Source organism: Sarcophilus harrisii, chromosome 5 (assembly GCF_902635505.1).
Source record: "Sarcophilus harrisii chromosome 5, mSarHar1.11, whole genome shotgun sequence".
NCBI lineage: Eukaryota > Metazoa > Chordata > Mammalia > Dasyuromorphia > Dasyuridae > Sarcophilus > Sarcophilus harrisii.
In genome coordinates this window covers 95,802,898-95,818,665 of record NC_045430.1, presented here as the reverse complement: position 1 = coordinate 95,818,665, position 15,768 = coordinate 95,802,898, and the positions used below count along the sequence as shown (strand labels likewise).

The 15,768-nt window shown below is 37.9% G+C and overlaps 1 protein-coding gene across 3 annotated transcripts in view; it reads right to left on the bottom strand.

Moving 5' to 3' along the window:
* Positions 1-5,494: 5,494 nt before the first annotated feature.
* Positions 5,495-15,768, bottom strand: part of RAPGEF3 (Rap guanine nucleotide exchange factor 3) — a 30,440-nt gene continuing 20,166 nt past the window's right edge. For 2 of the 3 annotated variants that reach the window (XM_031938052.1, XM_031938053.1), the window contains exons 20-27: positions 15,558-15,739; positions 15,207-15,297; positions 14,999-15,049; positions 13,564-13,651; positions 13,311-13,375; positions 9,460-9,514; positions 8,721-8,792; positions 5,495-8,450 (exon numbers count right to left, since the gene is read on the bottom strand). In XM_031938052.1, coding sequence (XP_031793912.1) covers positions 8,332-8,450; positions 8,721-8,792; positions 9,460-9,514; positions 13,311-13,375; positions 13,564-13,651; positions 14,999-15,049; positions 15,207-15,297; positions 15,558-15,739 — 723 coding nt within the window. In that variant the 3' untranslated portion in view covers positions 5,495-8,331. The remainder of the gene's footprint in view (positions 8,451-8,720; positions 8,793-9,459; positions 9,515-13,310; positions 13,376-13,563; positions 13,652-14,998; positions 15,050-15,206; positions 15,298-15,557; positions 15,740-15,768) is intronic. The other variant, XM_031938051.1, reaches the window with a different exon arrangement.

Sequence of the window (15,768 nt, the reverse complement as noted above, 5' to 3'; positions counted from 1 at the left end):
GGTTAGAAAATAGGTCATCCACAAACAGGACTGGGGTTTACTCCCAGAGAAGAGAGGTAACTGAACTCAAGGTTAGGGAAAGGAATATAGTTCCATGACTAATTAGGACATGAGAGAAATGGACAACCCTGAGTTTCTACTTACTATCATCAAATATCCTTTGCTTTGTGCTTTGATTTCAGATTGAGTTGAGAATTTAACCACTATTTTCCAAGTTTGGGCAGACTAAGCTGGAGTTAGGGCTGTTGTGGGGAAAAGAGAGCAGCTAGTGTCAACTAGTCAACAAGCATTTATTAATCACCTACTATATGTCAGGCCTTGTGCTAAGTACAAAGGATATAAAGAAAAGCAAAAACAGGAGAAAGGGATAAGGACTATACTGGTTAGCATTAAATTAGGGATATATAAATTACATGAGACATTAGAAATACATCTGTGCTTTAAGTCAACAGCTCAGGTATTTCCCACATGCCAGGAATTCTAATAATCATATTCTTGGCTAAGTCACTGTGTTGGTGTGACTGTGCCCACTCATTTGAACTTTTCACAAATTGCTTCATGATCTAATGTTGTCATATTGTTATTTATTTTCTTGTATTTAACTTGTCTTTCCAGTTGATTGTCATTTTTATTGTTTGCTCTACAGTACCTGGCATAGAGCAGTACAGAAGGTGTCTGAATTCATAGGTGCATTGTGTTCAGCTAAATGTGTTTATGTGTATGTGAGCATGGGAAAAAGAGGAGTTGTCAGCTTGTTAGCATAAAATATTGTCATTTTGGACTTAATCTTTTTTTTTTAAACTAAATCTTTTTCAGTTAGTGTCTAGGATTTCTTTCTTTATAACATTCTCTTGACTTTGCCCAGAATGACCTTCTTTGACTTTAGAACCACTGATTGAAAACTTGGATAATATTTCTATGTCTAGCTTTCTGAATGTCTTAGTGTGTAGATTTCTGGATGGATATTTGTAATGTTTTATTCATGATTTTGCTGATTCCTGGGATCCATTAACTCACCCCTATTTCCAGTTTGTTGACTTTATGGTTTGTTAACCATTCATTAGTATGGTCCCCTTTCATGACTCTTTGACTCCCAGTTTTCTGAACCTGGTAACAAAACACATAGTGCATATGTATGTGTACATTTATATAAAACATAATAGAAAATATTTACTTAATACATTTATATAACATATATGATATGAATCAATCTTCCAGTCCAATCTGCTCCAAATAATTTCTAGCACATATTTAGAACTGGAAGATAATTTATTTAAGCTGGGATTTAACGCTAAGGACTTGATTGCAAATCTAGTTGTCTTTTATCACCCCATCTTTGAAAAAAAGGGAAGAAGTGAATATGATCAATAGTAATTGAGTCTCTTTCCCAGTAGAGAGCCCCTCCCTATTCCTAGCATCATCATCACCCCTCCTCCTCTTGAGCCCTGAGGTTCCATGCGTTTCCTAGAAGAGTACTTGAAGCTAAATTCTCCTTTTCCCATCCTCTGTTCTCATAAAACAGGTTAGGTAATCATGCTATATTGTATGTCCTTCCATATTGATGCTTGTCTCACTGTTCTTACACAATAATATTTAAAGCAAAACCATCATTTAGCGTCTAGTGTCCTTAGCAAGAGATAAAGAAACAGCAGATTAGGTAGACATACCACAAAAATGGAGACAAGTTGATGAGAGGTAGACAGATAAAGACAGAGAATGTAGAAACAGGTCATTATAAGAACCACTCACTTGCATGCAGGTGGCATCTTGGCAGCTTCAGTACTGTCCTGCCTACATAAAAGTTATTGCAATGACAAACAGTTACTGGCCCACAGTCAGAAGAATGTACTCCCTGAGATGTTTGTCCAATAGTGAGTATGAGTTTGCAGTGAGCCATTCACACTTTGGCCTACCTGTCTTCAAGACCAAGAAGACATATTTTTATGATAGCTAGTCAAAGATAGGGTTTCCACAGTCTATAGCATTGCTTTCCTTTGTGGGAAGACAATGTTCCAGATAGAAATGAAACTGGAAACCTCACCCTCCACCCTCCCCAGGCATGGTGCTTTAACTGGAAAAATTATCTCTAGATGAAAATCTGGTCCGTGAATGCAATAATTGACAACTAGACCATCCTTCACCCCTCTCCATCTGTTACTGGTTTATTGTTTTATTAACTTTTGTGCCAGGTTCTAAAGCAAAGGATATATTTTGATATTTTATCATAAATTACTATGAAAGAATGTCTTATTAATTAATCAATTGGCTCTGAGTTCTCACCCTTGTGCATAAATAAACTAGAAAAATCTCTTTTCCCATAAAGTCATCTCTCAGTATCAAATTCCTGTCTCAGGGGGTTAGGTAAAATTGAAATTATTAACTAAATGACTGAATAAAAGCCAGAATCACCATAGCTTCTGTATCCCCAGCAATTCTTGAAATCCCCACTATTGCTTCTCTCAGGATGGCAATCAAAGTCTCTGGAGAATCCTTTTCAGATTTTCTCCACAGAACACCTTCTCTACAGGATAAGTACTGAACTAACTTCTCTTAAAATGTTTCTTTAGTCTTTCGGAAAAATAAGCTTACTTCTTTTTTTTTTCCCCAGGAAAGAATTCTTTTAGTCCTTTCTTTCTGTGCCTCACCCTCTAGCTCTCTCCAGATGACAATGAAATTTTAAGCTTTTATTCCTTCCAAAGTCCAATAACAACATCCATTATCTCTATGTAAGGGTACTTTGGAGCTAAGGGTTATAATAATAATAATAATAATTAGAAGATGATACTAATAACAACTAATGGCTCAAATATATTTAGAGTTTTAAGGTTTACAAAGTGTTTTTCCTTCTAAAAACACTGTAAATCAGGTTGTACAAGTATTATGACCTTCATTTTACCAATGAGCAATTAAGTTACTTGTTCAAGATCACAAAGCTAATAAAAATGATAGTTGGAATTTGAAGTTAGGCCTTCTGAAGTCAAGCCCAGTACTCTTCCTAATATACAAATATTACCTCTTAGTATGACCTCCTCTGTTACCAGAGATTCCTATGTAGGGATCCTGGAGGCCTCAAGCTGTCAGAATAGAATAAATTGGCTCTCTTACTTCCACCTAAGGGCCTTTCATTAAGTATATAATCCAGTCTTTATCTCTCAAGATAGAATTCCATGTATTTAATTTTTCCCTGACTCATTAAAACTTACCTTTCCTATATAAATATAAAATATTATATAAAACATAATAGAAAATATTTATTTAATACATTTATATAATATATGTGATATGAATCAATCTTCCAGTCCAATCTGCTCCAAATAATTCCTAGGATCACAGATTTAGAACTGGAAGAGAATTTATTATCTCTTGAGACCTTGATTTCCAACTTTTTAAAGTATTGGCTAATTAATTTAATAAATTAATTTGTGCCAAGGGGTTGATATAGTTTAATCTAGATAGTTAGCTAGCATGTTTGCATTTTAATATGCTTCATTTATTATTTAATTAGGTCCATGCCTAATCCCAAAGGACTAAGAATGGGAATTTCAGATGTTGTGGAAGACTTAAAAGGAATATACTTCTTATATGGGACTTCTTATGCCTCAGATGTAGTCATGTAGACAGCTGTCTATTCTACTTAGAATTAAGACTGATCTTGAGTTTACCTTAAGCATTTTCATGTAGTGGACAGAACATTGACCTGAGAATCAGGCCAGTGCTGACTCTGGTCCTAAGTTTCTCAATGATCTTGAGCTAATGTCCCTGGACCTCAAGTTCCATATCCATAAAATGTGGTTGGATTTTGTTATGGGCCAGAACTTGAAACAAGGGGCTAAGTCACTGGAATTAATAGAGACAATGCTTATGTACTTCATTCACACCTTTAGAGTTCACACCCTTAAGAGAGTTCACACCTTTGGGAGAGTTTGCATATCAGTTCACACATTATAGTTGACACCTGTAAGAGAGGATATATAAAGAGGAGCTCCCACAAGCCCACAAGGGACTTCAGGAGATTCACAAGTCAGGATTTAGTCAGGAGATTCACAAGTCAGAAGGACAAGCCCACTAGAAGAGGAGCCCACTAGAGGAGGAGCCCCTAGAAGAGGCAAGACAGATTCATTCCATTTTCCACCCCTGTGCTGGCTGGAGACATTCAGAGAAAGGTAGAGGCTGAAGCTGGGAGAGGCAAAGGACTAGCAGCAAGAGCTCTCAGAACCAAGGAGAGAGATAGGCCTCTAAGAAAGCTAACTGGGCTATTTTGGAAGAGACAATAAAGGACTAGACTTTAACAGCTGGCTGTATTTGAGGTGATTACTACATAGAACTGAAACGAAGGCTGCTTCCAGAAGCCCCCCCAAGAAACCTGTTCCCAGAGAACATTAAATTTTAGGTAACATTACAGGATTTAATGATTTCTTTCTTTTTTGGGGAAGGGGGGGGGAAACTTAATGATTTCTAAAACCATCTCAGCTGTGATATTCTATTTTTCTGTCACATGCTTCTATTCAAAGACATGTAAAGTATGCTCCCTCACTTTGACCTCTTTTTCTACTGCTCCAGAGCACTGAGAAAAAATTTGGAACAGGAGAGCTGAACATACAGGCTATCTGATGAAACGGCAAAGAGGCTAACATTTATAAAATAGATTTTTATGTAGGTTCAGTAAGTTCGGTAAGCACATAAGTGATACACAATCACTCTTGCTACATGAACTCTGAGTGCAAGATCATTGGGACCCCCAATTTAGCCATATAATCCATGATGCTATTTGGGCTAATATACTCCCAAACTCATCCACAAGATCTACAACTTAGCAAGGTAATACTAAGATAAGAAACCAGGAATCCTATCTCCCATATTGCAGAACTGTTCAGATATTTATATTGGAGCCAAGATACTAACTATATAATTTCTTGCCAGCCCTCATCTCTTCAAAAAACTACAGAATATTCTTAGTCTTTACTTCTTGTAAGAATTGTGATTATGCCTTTCTGACACCTGTATTTCTCTCTAACCATTTTGTCTACCCAAACGGGTCTCCTTGTCTTTTTTCTATAAAGACACCTTCTCTAAAAAGCTTCTTAGGGTTGGGAGAGAAGATATTCTTAGAACTGGGCTGAGTCAATCCTGGGCTCCCAGAGCCATTTTGCTTTATGCTAGTAATAATTGTCCTGTCTCCTGTATCTTCTCTGGATATGTCACTCAGGTCAGGTTAGTCCAGGACAAAGTTTCCCTAAGTTGGGAGTCTTGGTTCTTGAATGTGGAAACTCCAGACTCTCTTACCCCTCATACCATGGATAGCCAGAAAAGCCAAGTTTGGGTGTTTAAGGCCTAAGGCTCTGAACAGGGGAGCAACTAAAGGACATCTAGTTTCAGGGAGACTAGAACTTTTCCGAAATTATATGGAGAGATTAACCCATTGCTAAATGATAGTGAAATCAGAACAACGATGTGCAAAGAGGTCTATGGAGAACAAAGGGAGAACCATGCATGGTTGAGACATGGCTGTAACAGGTGAGTTGCCATTTATTTCATCCATATAACCAACTACTGTCTTTGTGTCCTTGGGCAAGTGTGTGTCATTGAACCTCAGTTTCCTCAACTGGAAAATGGTGATGACAACACCCTCCCTCCTTAACTTGTAAAGACAAAATGAGGTAATGGATTTGAAAGTACTTTTAAAAGTAAAATGTACTATGTAAATATAAATTTATTACTATATAAAGATTTATACATGTATTATAAAAATAAAATCTCCCTCAGAAAGAACCTAGAATTGGAAGACAGTTAAAAATCAAAGAAGTATGAACATAAGTATTATTCTGTTTCTTTCTCACGCCCATGCCTTTCATTATAAAGACCCAGAAAAAATATGAAAACAAAAGCTCCATGTTGAAGAGATGGTATAAGAAGGATCAAGCTGAAAGGAAGTATACTGCTATTACCTCAGAAGTTCTAACTCCCCCGCCTTATTAGCCTTTTTCTACCAGATCCTGTTCAGCCTGCTGGGGACGCCATGACTCCTCCTTATTACACCTCACAATTAATCCAGACTGCCTCATACCTAACAGGCCATTCATAAGGGTTTCCAAGGCTGAGGAACAGAAGCAGATCATCACAGACTTATAGGTGGAAGGTATCTTAGAAGTCATCTGGTCAAATTCCTTACTGTACAGATGTACAAACTCCATACTGTACTGAGACCTAAGGAGGTTGTGACTAGTCCAGGTCCATGCAGGAAGGGGCAAAAAATGAGACTAGAACTGAAGTCTTTTGACTCCAAATCTGCATACTTCCTACTAGACTATTTTGAGGAGTGGAGGGAAGGGAAAGGGATGTAGATTGGCAATTCTTTAACTTTCCTCATGATACATATGGACACACATGGTCCATGTTACATACTATCCCTTTTCAACAAACACATATACATGTACACACAGATACAGCCAGACTATACATCTCCTTCTTTCTACACATGGGCCCATTTTTACTGTATGTACTGTTGGAAAAAGTCAAGCATTTAAAAAATCTGTCTAGAGAGAGTCGGGATAGAGTCAAAGGTTTCTGGAAGCACTTACTATATAAGAATAGTATACAGAGTAAGAGCAGCAAAGCTGTCTCTTTCAAGCACTGATATTCCTTATTAATCAGTTCTCATCTTCAGGGGTTCTTATCTTCAGCCCTTGTATTGCTTCTCCCTACTTAGTGTTGGAAAATGCCCGTTAGCCCAGTGCCCAAGCACTCTCCAGGATCCCATCCTGTGTTAGGACCTTCTCCAATACTGCAAAATTCAGCAACAAAGGGCATGATCCTACCCAAACACAATGACTCTCTGGAAAGCAAATGGTCCCTTGGAATGGCAAATAGTCATGGGAAAAGACAAAGGAGAGGCAGAAATCTCTTCAGTGCCAGCTCGGGATTGACATTTGGGGCTTATTAGGAGGAAGACTAATGATGAATTTTGATTTATTATTTCTAGCTCCTCTTTTAGGCCTTTACCACCTTGTTCTTTGCTATGTTTCAGAATTCACAAACATTTTTCTTCCTTTTTTGCCTCAGCTGCTCTGGCCCATTGTCATTGAAGAAATATATGAGAGTCACTTTCTCATGTTTCTGCTTAACTTGGTCACAGCTGTAGCCTTAGATCAAACCACTAGAAACTGCTGAATAGCACCTTACCTAGCTCCTAGGCACTGCCACTTTGAGAAAGGTAAACCTACAGCTGATGAACTATGTCAGGCACACCTATTAACCAAAACAGTGGAAGAAAGAGACATTTTTGGGAGGGCAGAAAAAGTTGGCACTGAATTTTATATACTGGGGTATTCACTGTCCAAATAATCCTATGCAATAGTTGACAAAGCCAAGGGAGTTGTTCTTAAAAAAAAGTACAACAAAGGCCAAAAGCCCTCTGGAAATCCACAACTAATCCATCTCTTCTGAGTCAGCCTCAAGGATATTAAGGCTGTGGAGCTCATTCAACCAAGCATTACTCATCTATGATGAATACAGAATTATAATCATTCTGTGAGTTGTACATATCCTATATCACACACCTCTGTCCTTTCCCTATTTTGCACAGCAAGACTCCTCAGAAACAGGTATCCTATACATGAAGACTAACCTTACATCTCATTGACATCTTGTCTCTTCATTGGAACCATAAGCTTTTTGAAGTCAGAAATTGTTCGACTTCTGAGCAGCACTTGCAGCTCATAGGGACAGTGACTTAAACATGACAGATATACAACTGTTTGCTGATTCACTGGGCATCACCTGGAGTCCCAGGGATGCCCTCTGTACAGCAATTGTATGAAAAATAGTAGATAAAGGAAACAGATCCTCTGTTCCTTCAAGAAAATTTCCAGCTCTAGCAGTCCCCTCTATCATTCTTTTCTTTTTTCCCCTCCTCTTTCTCTTCTCTTTGCCCCATTGGAACAAATTACAGGAAACTTTTTTGTGCCAAGCTTCCCAATCTTGGTCTGTTGGTCAGTTGATAAGATCAATAGCCAAGATCTTAGAAAAACCTGATGTATAGAGCTTTCTCTTGAACATGGGTTTGCTGCCTATGTTCCCTTCCCACTACTATTCCAGGCCTTTCCACCATCCTCTATTACAGAGCTTTAAGTGTTGACTCAGTTCTCTCCTTTGTTGCCACTCATCACTGGATGGTCCACTGGATCCACGCCATCTGTTCCTCAAATGCTATTGCTCCTCAAGTCCATACTCTCAGTGAAGAATCCATCCAGCTCTTGGATCTATTGGTCCAAGGATCCTTCCAACTTTTCTCAGCTACATCTCTCCAGATTTATGAAAGCCATATTGACTCCATCAAGGCTCTAGTTCTTTGGAGAGCCGAGAAAGTTCTTGCTGGTTGTCAATGACCTTCAGCTGCTGGATATATGCCCGAGCACTGGCCAGATTTCGGGCACTCAAGGATTGCTCTGAACCTGTTGGAAAAATTCAGATCAAGAGGCCAATGGGATTTAGTCATATCTTTCAATCTTTTTAGATTCCCTCACCACCTTTGAAAGTCAAGATTCTCCTTATAGTTTTTCTCAGCTTCATCCAAATTCCTCCCCAAAGCCAACACCCCCCAGAAACAATATTTCCCTTTTCTTCTTCCTCAAGTCTCCGGAATCCTACCTACTCTCATATTTCCAAGCCATCTCCCTGCCCTTCATCTGGATGCATCCCTCACATTCCCACAATCATCTTACAAGTATAAATCTTCACAGCCTGGCTATCCTCATGTATGTGGGAGACTCGGTTTCGGAGGGGTGACAGAGGCGCTGGATAAAGACAAGAACAGAGTCAAGGAGATTATGTCAATGATCAAACCCCTGATAAGAATGGATTGGCAGACAAAGGAAAATGCTGGAATAAGGGTCAGAAAACCTAACCCCAAGATAGGATGAGGACTGAAAAGGACTGGACAATACTAACTTGGGAATCAGAAGATCTTTGATGCTTACTACTTATTGACTTTGGGCAAGGAACTTAAATCTCCTTGAACCTCAGTTTCCTCATATGTAAAATAAAAGGTTTGGAGTAGAGCAGGGGTTCTTAACCTTTTTCGTGTCTTGGATCCCTGATAATCTAGTGAAGTCTATGGAGTCCTTCTCAAAATGATGTTTTTAAACAGATATAATGAAATACATAGCATTATGAAGGAAACCAATTATATTGAATTATCGCTATAAAAAACAAATTCAAAGACCATGGACAAATGGTTGGATATGAAAGTTTTAATTGTTTTTTTGAGGTTTTTAGGCTGAAAGCAAAGATCCCTGGTGGTAAGCTGGTGGAAACTATACAAATATACTAAGGGTTCCCTTACTTTTGAATGATGTCACCATATAGACACCTAAGTTGAGTCAAAGTAAATCTCTCTCCTCTGTGACACTTAATATTGGGAGAAAGGGAAAGAAAGGTGGAACTGTCCTTGTTTTTTCTTACCAGAGCTATGACTTCGACAGTGGTGCAATATTCGTACAGTTCTGGCCATCATACGCTGGGAGCAATAAAAACAGGAGTAAGGAAGGACCTTTTAAACAACTCAACTACCCCAACCCCATCCCTAGACAGGAAACTGGAATATTTAAATTGCTGTCAGATTTTTTGGGTGTCCTGGAAAGAATATCGTCCTATGTCAGATCACTTATGATAAGAAAGACAGAAGAAACTGGAGCATATTCTCTTACGGAAATGGGAAAGGTGAAAAGAGATAATACTGAGGGAGATATATAAAAATTAGTATACACATACTTTTTAATCAGTGATTTCACTGGCGTACATAATTTCTTTCTTTCTTTTTTTTATTTTTTTATTTAATAGCCTTTTATTTACAGGATATATGCATGGGTAACTTTACAGCATTAACAATTGCCAAACCTCTTGTTCCAATTTTTCACCTCTTACCCCCTCACCCCCTCCCCTAGATGGCAGGATGACCAGTAGATGTTAAATATATTAAAATATAAATTAGATACACAATAAGTATACATGACCAAAACGTTATTTTGTTGTACAAAAAGAATCAGACTCTGAAATATTTGACGTACATAATTTCTTTTACCAAATGCAGATTGGCATTTGCTCCAGAAAATTATCCTTTGATAGAGTTGCATGGGGCATGGACTGATAAGTGATAGGGCATGGAGCCATTATGTGTCTGACATAGAACATGAACTCAGATCTTTATTAACTTCGAGCATTTATATAATTAAAAGTAAGTTTTGGAAAGAATTGGAAATTAGGAGGAAATGGCTGAGAGAATAATGGTATGTAAATATACAATTATCTATTATTGTGATTATTGCCCTAGAAATGACAAGTATGAAAAATTCAGAGAAACTTGGGAAAATTTGTATGAAATGATTCAGAATAAAATGAGCACAATCAGAATATTGTGCACAATATTTACAATAATGAAGAAAATAACATTTAATGACTTCAGAACTCTAGTCAGTATACTGACCAATCAAGATGGTTGGTAGATTAATAGCATAGAATGAATCATATATTTTTGGATATGGCCAGTGTGTTGTTTTTGTTGTTGTTGTTTGACTATGCTTTTATAAAAGAGGGATTTATTTGGGGAAGGGAGAGTCTTTGGCAACTGGGTTCTCTCCTAAACCTCTAGTGACCACTTTATTCTTATGTGTCTCAGTGTTACTCCTTCAATGTCATATTCCATATCTGCCTGCCCCTTATTCTGTGCACTTGGAATTACTACTCCAAAATTAATAACTTCTTCCCTTTCATTTTATTCCTCTTCTTCTCATGCTTTTTCTATCTTCTAGTATTCAGAAAAACCTGGCTGTTTCTCTACCCCCAATCCTTATGACATTGCAACTTTGTAAGTGCTAATTATATGTTTGTTTATACTACAGAATTACTAATCCCAGAGGAAAGGTCAAAATATTCCTTTTCCTAATTTCAGGCTCTTCTATCTCAAATACTCTGTCATCTCTCCTTCCAAATATCTATCCAAATTCATTACCCAATTCATAGCCTAGTGGTTTCTAATAGCTCCTAGGACATTCACTCTCTTGTCTCAATGCACTTGGTACCTGGATCATTGTCTCCTTCTCTATTCCAATTTTTGCCTTTATAGAAAATATAATATGAGACATTACAAAAGTATTCCTAGCCAGTAGTTCCTATTGAATTCTTGTCTTACTTTTTAACTCCACCTAAATTACACACATTGTAGTTGTGTAGTGTGCCATCATCCACAGATATTCTACTTCCATAATCAAAAAACTCCCAAATTCCTTTATCCATTTATAATCTACTATAATTAAATATCTTCTTTTATCTTACTCTTTTCTTTTTTGCTGAGGTAAGTGGGATTAAATGATTTGCCCAAGTCACATAAGCTAGGAAGTATTAAGTGTTTGAGGTCAAATTTGAACTCAGGTCCTCCTGACTTCAGGACTGGTGCTCTACCCACTGCAGCCCCAATCTTACTCTTATACCTATTCTTCTTCTACACCATCACCTCCAGTTCCTCTTCCAATCTATCCACAATGTAATCTCCAATGAGCTCATTAACTGTGGACAGACTTTTAAAGTTATCTTTAGGTCATCACTTCTACTCTGGTTTCCTTCTTGTACTTTTCCATGGGCTCTTAATACCATAAGGCTACCTTTTACTTCTCCAAGCTTTCTCTTCTCAAAATTACATTCTCCTCTCAGAATCTCAACTGGGGACTGCTCCAAATACTAGGCTGAGAAAATCATGACCATTAGCCATGATTTCCCTCTTTTCTTTTTTTTTATCTCATATCCCTTGACCACCATCCTCCCTTCATCCCCACAATTTCTTTTATTACACTAAGTTTCCTATAGACAGATAACCTTTCTCCTCACTAAAGCCAACATCCAATAATCTTTGATCTCATCTGCTTCTACATTCTCTAGCAGACTGCTATCATCCACTATAATCTTTCCCTCTCCCCTATTTAACACTTTCTCTTCAGGAGAGGCATCTTGATGTAGTGAATAAAGTGTTGGACCTAGAATCAAAAAGGCTTGGATTCAAAACTGAGAGTTACTAGCTTTCTAACTTTGGACAAGTAATTTTCCCTTCCGCACTAGTCTTGGTTTCCTCATCTGTAAAATGATGGAACCAGACATGATGATTATTAAGGTGATTCTAAATCTATAATACTATCTATTGGATCCTTCCCACCTATCTAAATCATGCCCAAATTCCCCCATCCTTAAACAATTCTTAATAGATCTTACTATTCCCATCAGCTATAACTCTTCTTTCTGTCCTCAAGAAACTCATACTTCAAGAGGGAGAAAGAACACACAAATAACTGAACACATAAAATAGAGTTTAAATGGAAGGTATAGATCCAGTACTGCATCATTAACTAAATAATGGGCATTTTGAGTGGGATGTCCTGTAGGCATCCCAAACTCAACATAATAAAAAAAGAACTCTATCTTTTCCCCCCAAACCCACCCCTCTTCCAAACTTCCTTATTACTGATGAATATAATCATCCTTCCAATCACCCAGATTTACAGTCCTGGAATCATCTCTTTCTCATCACTTTCACTTACCCTACACATCCAAATCAGTCATCAAATCTTGTCATTTCTACCTTCACAAGATTTCTCATAAGTGATATTCCATCTCTTTTTCTTTACTTTTATAAAGGTGGACCCTCAAGTTTTTAATACTCTCCTTCCTCACATCTACAATTTCTAGTTTCCTTTTGACTCAATTCAGGTGTCTTCTTTATAAGATCTTTTCCTCTTTCCCCCAGTCGCTAGCACCTTTCCCTCCATGGTTATCTTGTATTACAACATGCATATTTGCATTTGTCTCACCATTAAAATATAAGTTTTCTAAAGGCAGGGATGGTTCACTTTTGTCTTTGTATCTTCATATCTAGCACACTGCTGATACTCAAGAAATACTTGTTGATTGCTTGACAGTAATGGAAAAAAAGAGAAGTGCATAAAGAAAATATTTTAAAGGAGCAGTATTAAGTGCAGTGAGAAACTATATGAGGAATTTGGAGAATTCAAAACATGTTTTAACATCTTCACTGAATTAGACCTGAATTTTGCTTAAATGTTTTTATTATGAAGTTAGTTCAATTGAACCAGGGCTGGGTTTGGGGGAAATGGCTAGTAGGTTAAGACAAAAATTAATTGATTAAAATGTATCTTAATGACAAAAAAAAATTGGTTCATGCCTTTTCTCATTTTTAATGTCCAGTTTCTTAGTTTTTTTTCTATCTCAATCCAGACTCCAAAACCAGATCCCTACTTTCCCACACTTACCATCTTCTCAAAGTTGATGAGACTGTCAACCAGTGTATGGTTTCCCTCATGGATGAAGGTCATGTCTGCAGGGAGCTATAGATCAGTACTCAAAAGTCTCACACATTTTGTTCTCCTATGTTTATCCCAGGAAAGATTAAAAAAACAACAACAACAAGGAATTCCCCAAACCTATCTCCCAATTCCATTTCCCACCATCTTCCTTACTCTCTCCCCTCCCACTGAAGGAAAGTTAGATCCCAATGCTATTTACCTTTGAGGAGGAGGGGCATAAAGGGGATGATGGGTGGGGACAGCTTGGTAAGTGCCAATCGATACACACGATGATTCCAAGATGGGTCCTGATAGGGAGGTTTGCAAAAAGCATAACACCATATATCATCACACTTAGATTTTTACCACCATTTTATGTGGTATACCACCACATGGCATAACATTGTATAAATAACTTTGTTGGAAGATATTGAAAACCAGCAATTCACCCAAATTACAGAACCAGGCAGCCCATTTAGAGATAAAGGTTATTGCTCAGGGACAGAGAGGGATAGAGGAGAAAATCTGAGGGTTCACAAATTCCTGAGGATGGTTTCTTCTTGACAGTTCTAAGGATTGGAGTCGTTATAGTTCCTCTGCATGGAACCACTACTAAACAATATCAACCAACTTCAAATTTCTGATTCTATTTCTGTAACTTGCCCTTGCTCCCTACATGGTTTTTATTTTTTAAACTGTTAGTTGATGAATTCCTTGTGCTTCCACATCAAACTCTTTGAATAACTTTTTTTTAAATCATCAAAATTATTATCTATGAGTTTTCAGAATTTTATTTTTGAGAGCTTCCTATTTCTTTAGGCTTGACTTTCTCTCTAGAACTTTAATTTCCTCGATCTGGCTTATACTTTTCCTGAACCCTTTAATACTGCTCTTCCAAACTAAGATGCATGTCAGACTATGCCTACTTTCCTTTTCCTCTCTCATAAAATCCAAAATGGAGTAATCATTTTCCTCTCATATTTCCTTAATTTTCTACTTTACTAACCAATTCTGGAACTGTAATTACTTTGTTTATTTTATGTTTATAAACATCTCCCCTCACACATCATTAGAGTAGAAATTCCTACAGAGACTCTTGTTTTTAGTTTAGTACCTTCAGTGCCTACAAGGAACTTAGCTCTCAAGAAATGGTTGTTAAATTGCTTTGAATTCCCTAACTCTCAGGAATCTCTAGGAAAATGCCTGTGGTCACAAAACCCCCTTTTTTCTTGGATCTCATCTGACCCACAGGTTCCCCATACTCACTGTCTGACTTTACTGTTGATGAGCCTTGTATTTTGTGTCCAGACTTGATTCTTGAATTTTTAGTCAATAATCTAAGATCCTTTTTTGCTTAAACCCTCTCTTTGCTCCCTCAGACCACAGGGATGTTTACCTCAAGACATTCTCCCCAATATATATCATATATCACAAAATTACAACATATGACATATATCATAGGATAAAATGACATAACATTGCACAATGTATACCATATACCCAATATATTCTGTTGCCATCCCAAAACTTATGGCTGTACACATGTTTAGTGCCTCTAACCCTGAATATACATAATGATGCTGAAAGTAGAAACATTTCTTCCACAATCCATAAAAAAAAAGCAGGGAGTTGGCCAGCAGAGGCAACAAACTTACCAGTAGCTGTTCAAGTGCAGAATATAGTTTCCGAACTTTGTGGGGCAGCCGCTAAGAGAGTCAGAGACAAAAAGACAGAACTGAGGATTGTCTGATCAGTCTTCTTGACATAGAAACTGTGCCCTTTCCAGGAAATGGGATCTGGCCTATTTTTAAGACAAGGTCCTGGGCTTTTTATCTTCTACCTTGACCCAAAGGAAGGACCTACCTCCCAGGTAAGGGCAAGACGGCTGATGGCAGAATTGCTGAGACCAAACATGATGGCAAAGAAAGAGTTGAGGTTCTTCTGTTCTTTGAGGCTAAGAAAAAGCAACCAGAGTCATAGTCACAGATTAGCTAGCATAGAACATAGTACAAGGAAAGAAACTAAAACTAGATTAGACTGGTAGAGAGGTTTCTCTTTCTACTTGGGGTTAAGAACAACAGGAAGATGATGGTGAAAGAAACAGGCATTAGATACAGGAATGATCAAGGAAGATAGAGATTGGAAATAACTACCCCAGAGCTCTAGTCCCTAGTCCAAAAATTGGCATCCGTGATCCACAATCTTCCCACTCACTGAGAAGCCAGCTTGATGAACTTGCGGAGCAACTGAGTCCGAAGACCAGGTACAGGACATAAGCACAGCTCTGTGGCTACCCAGTATTGCAGTTCATTGAAACGCCGCATGAAGCGCTCCAGGTTGGCAGTGGTGGCATTTCGGAGTTGCTGTGGTCCCAGCACGTAGTGGATCAACTCCACCTCAGGGATTGGGGGAAGGGAGAGTTAAG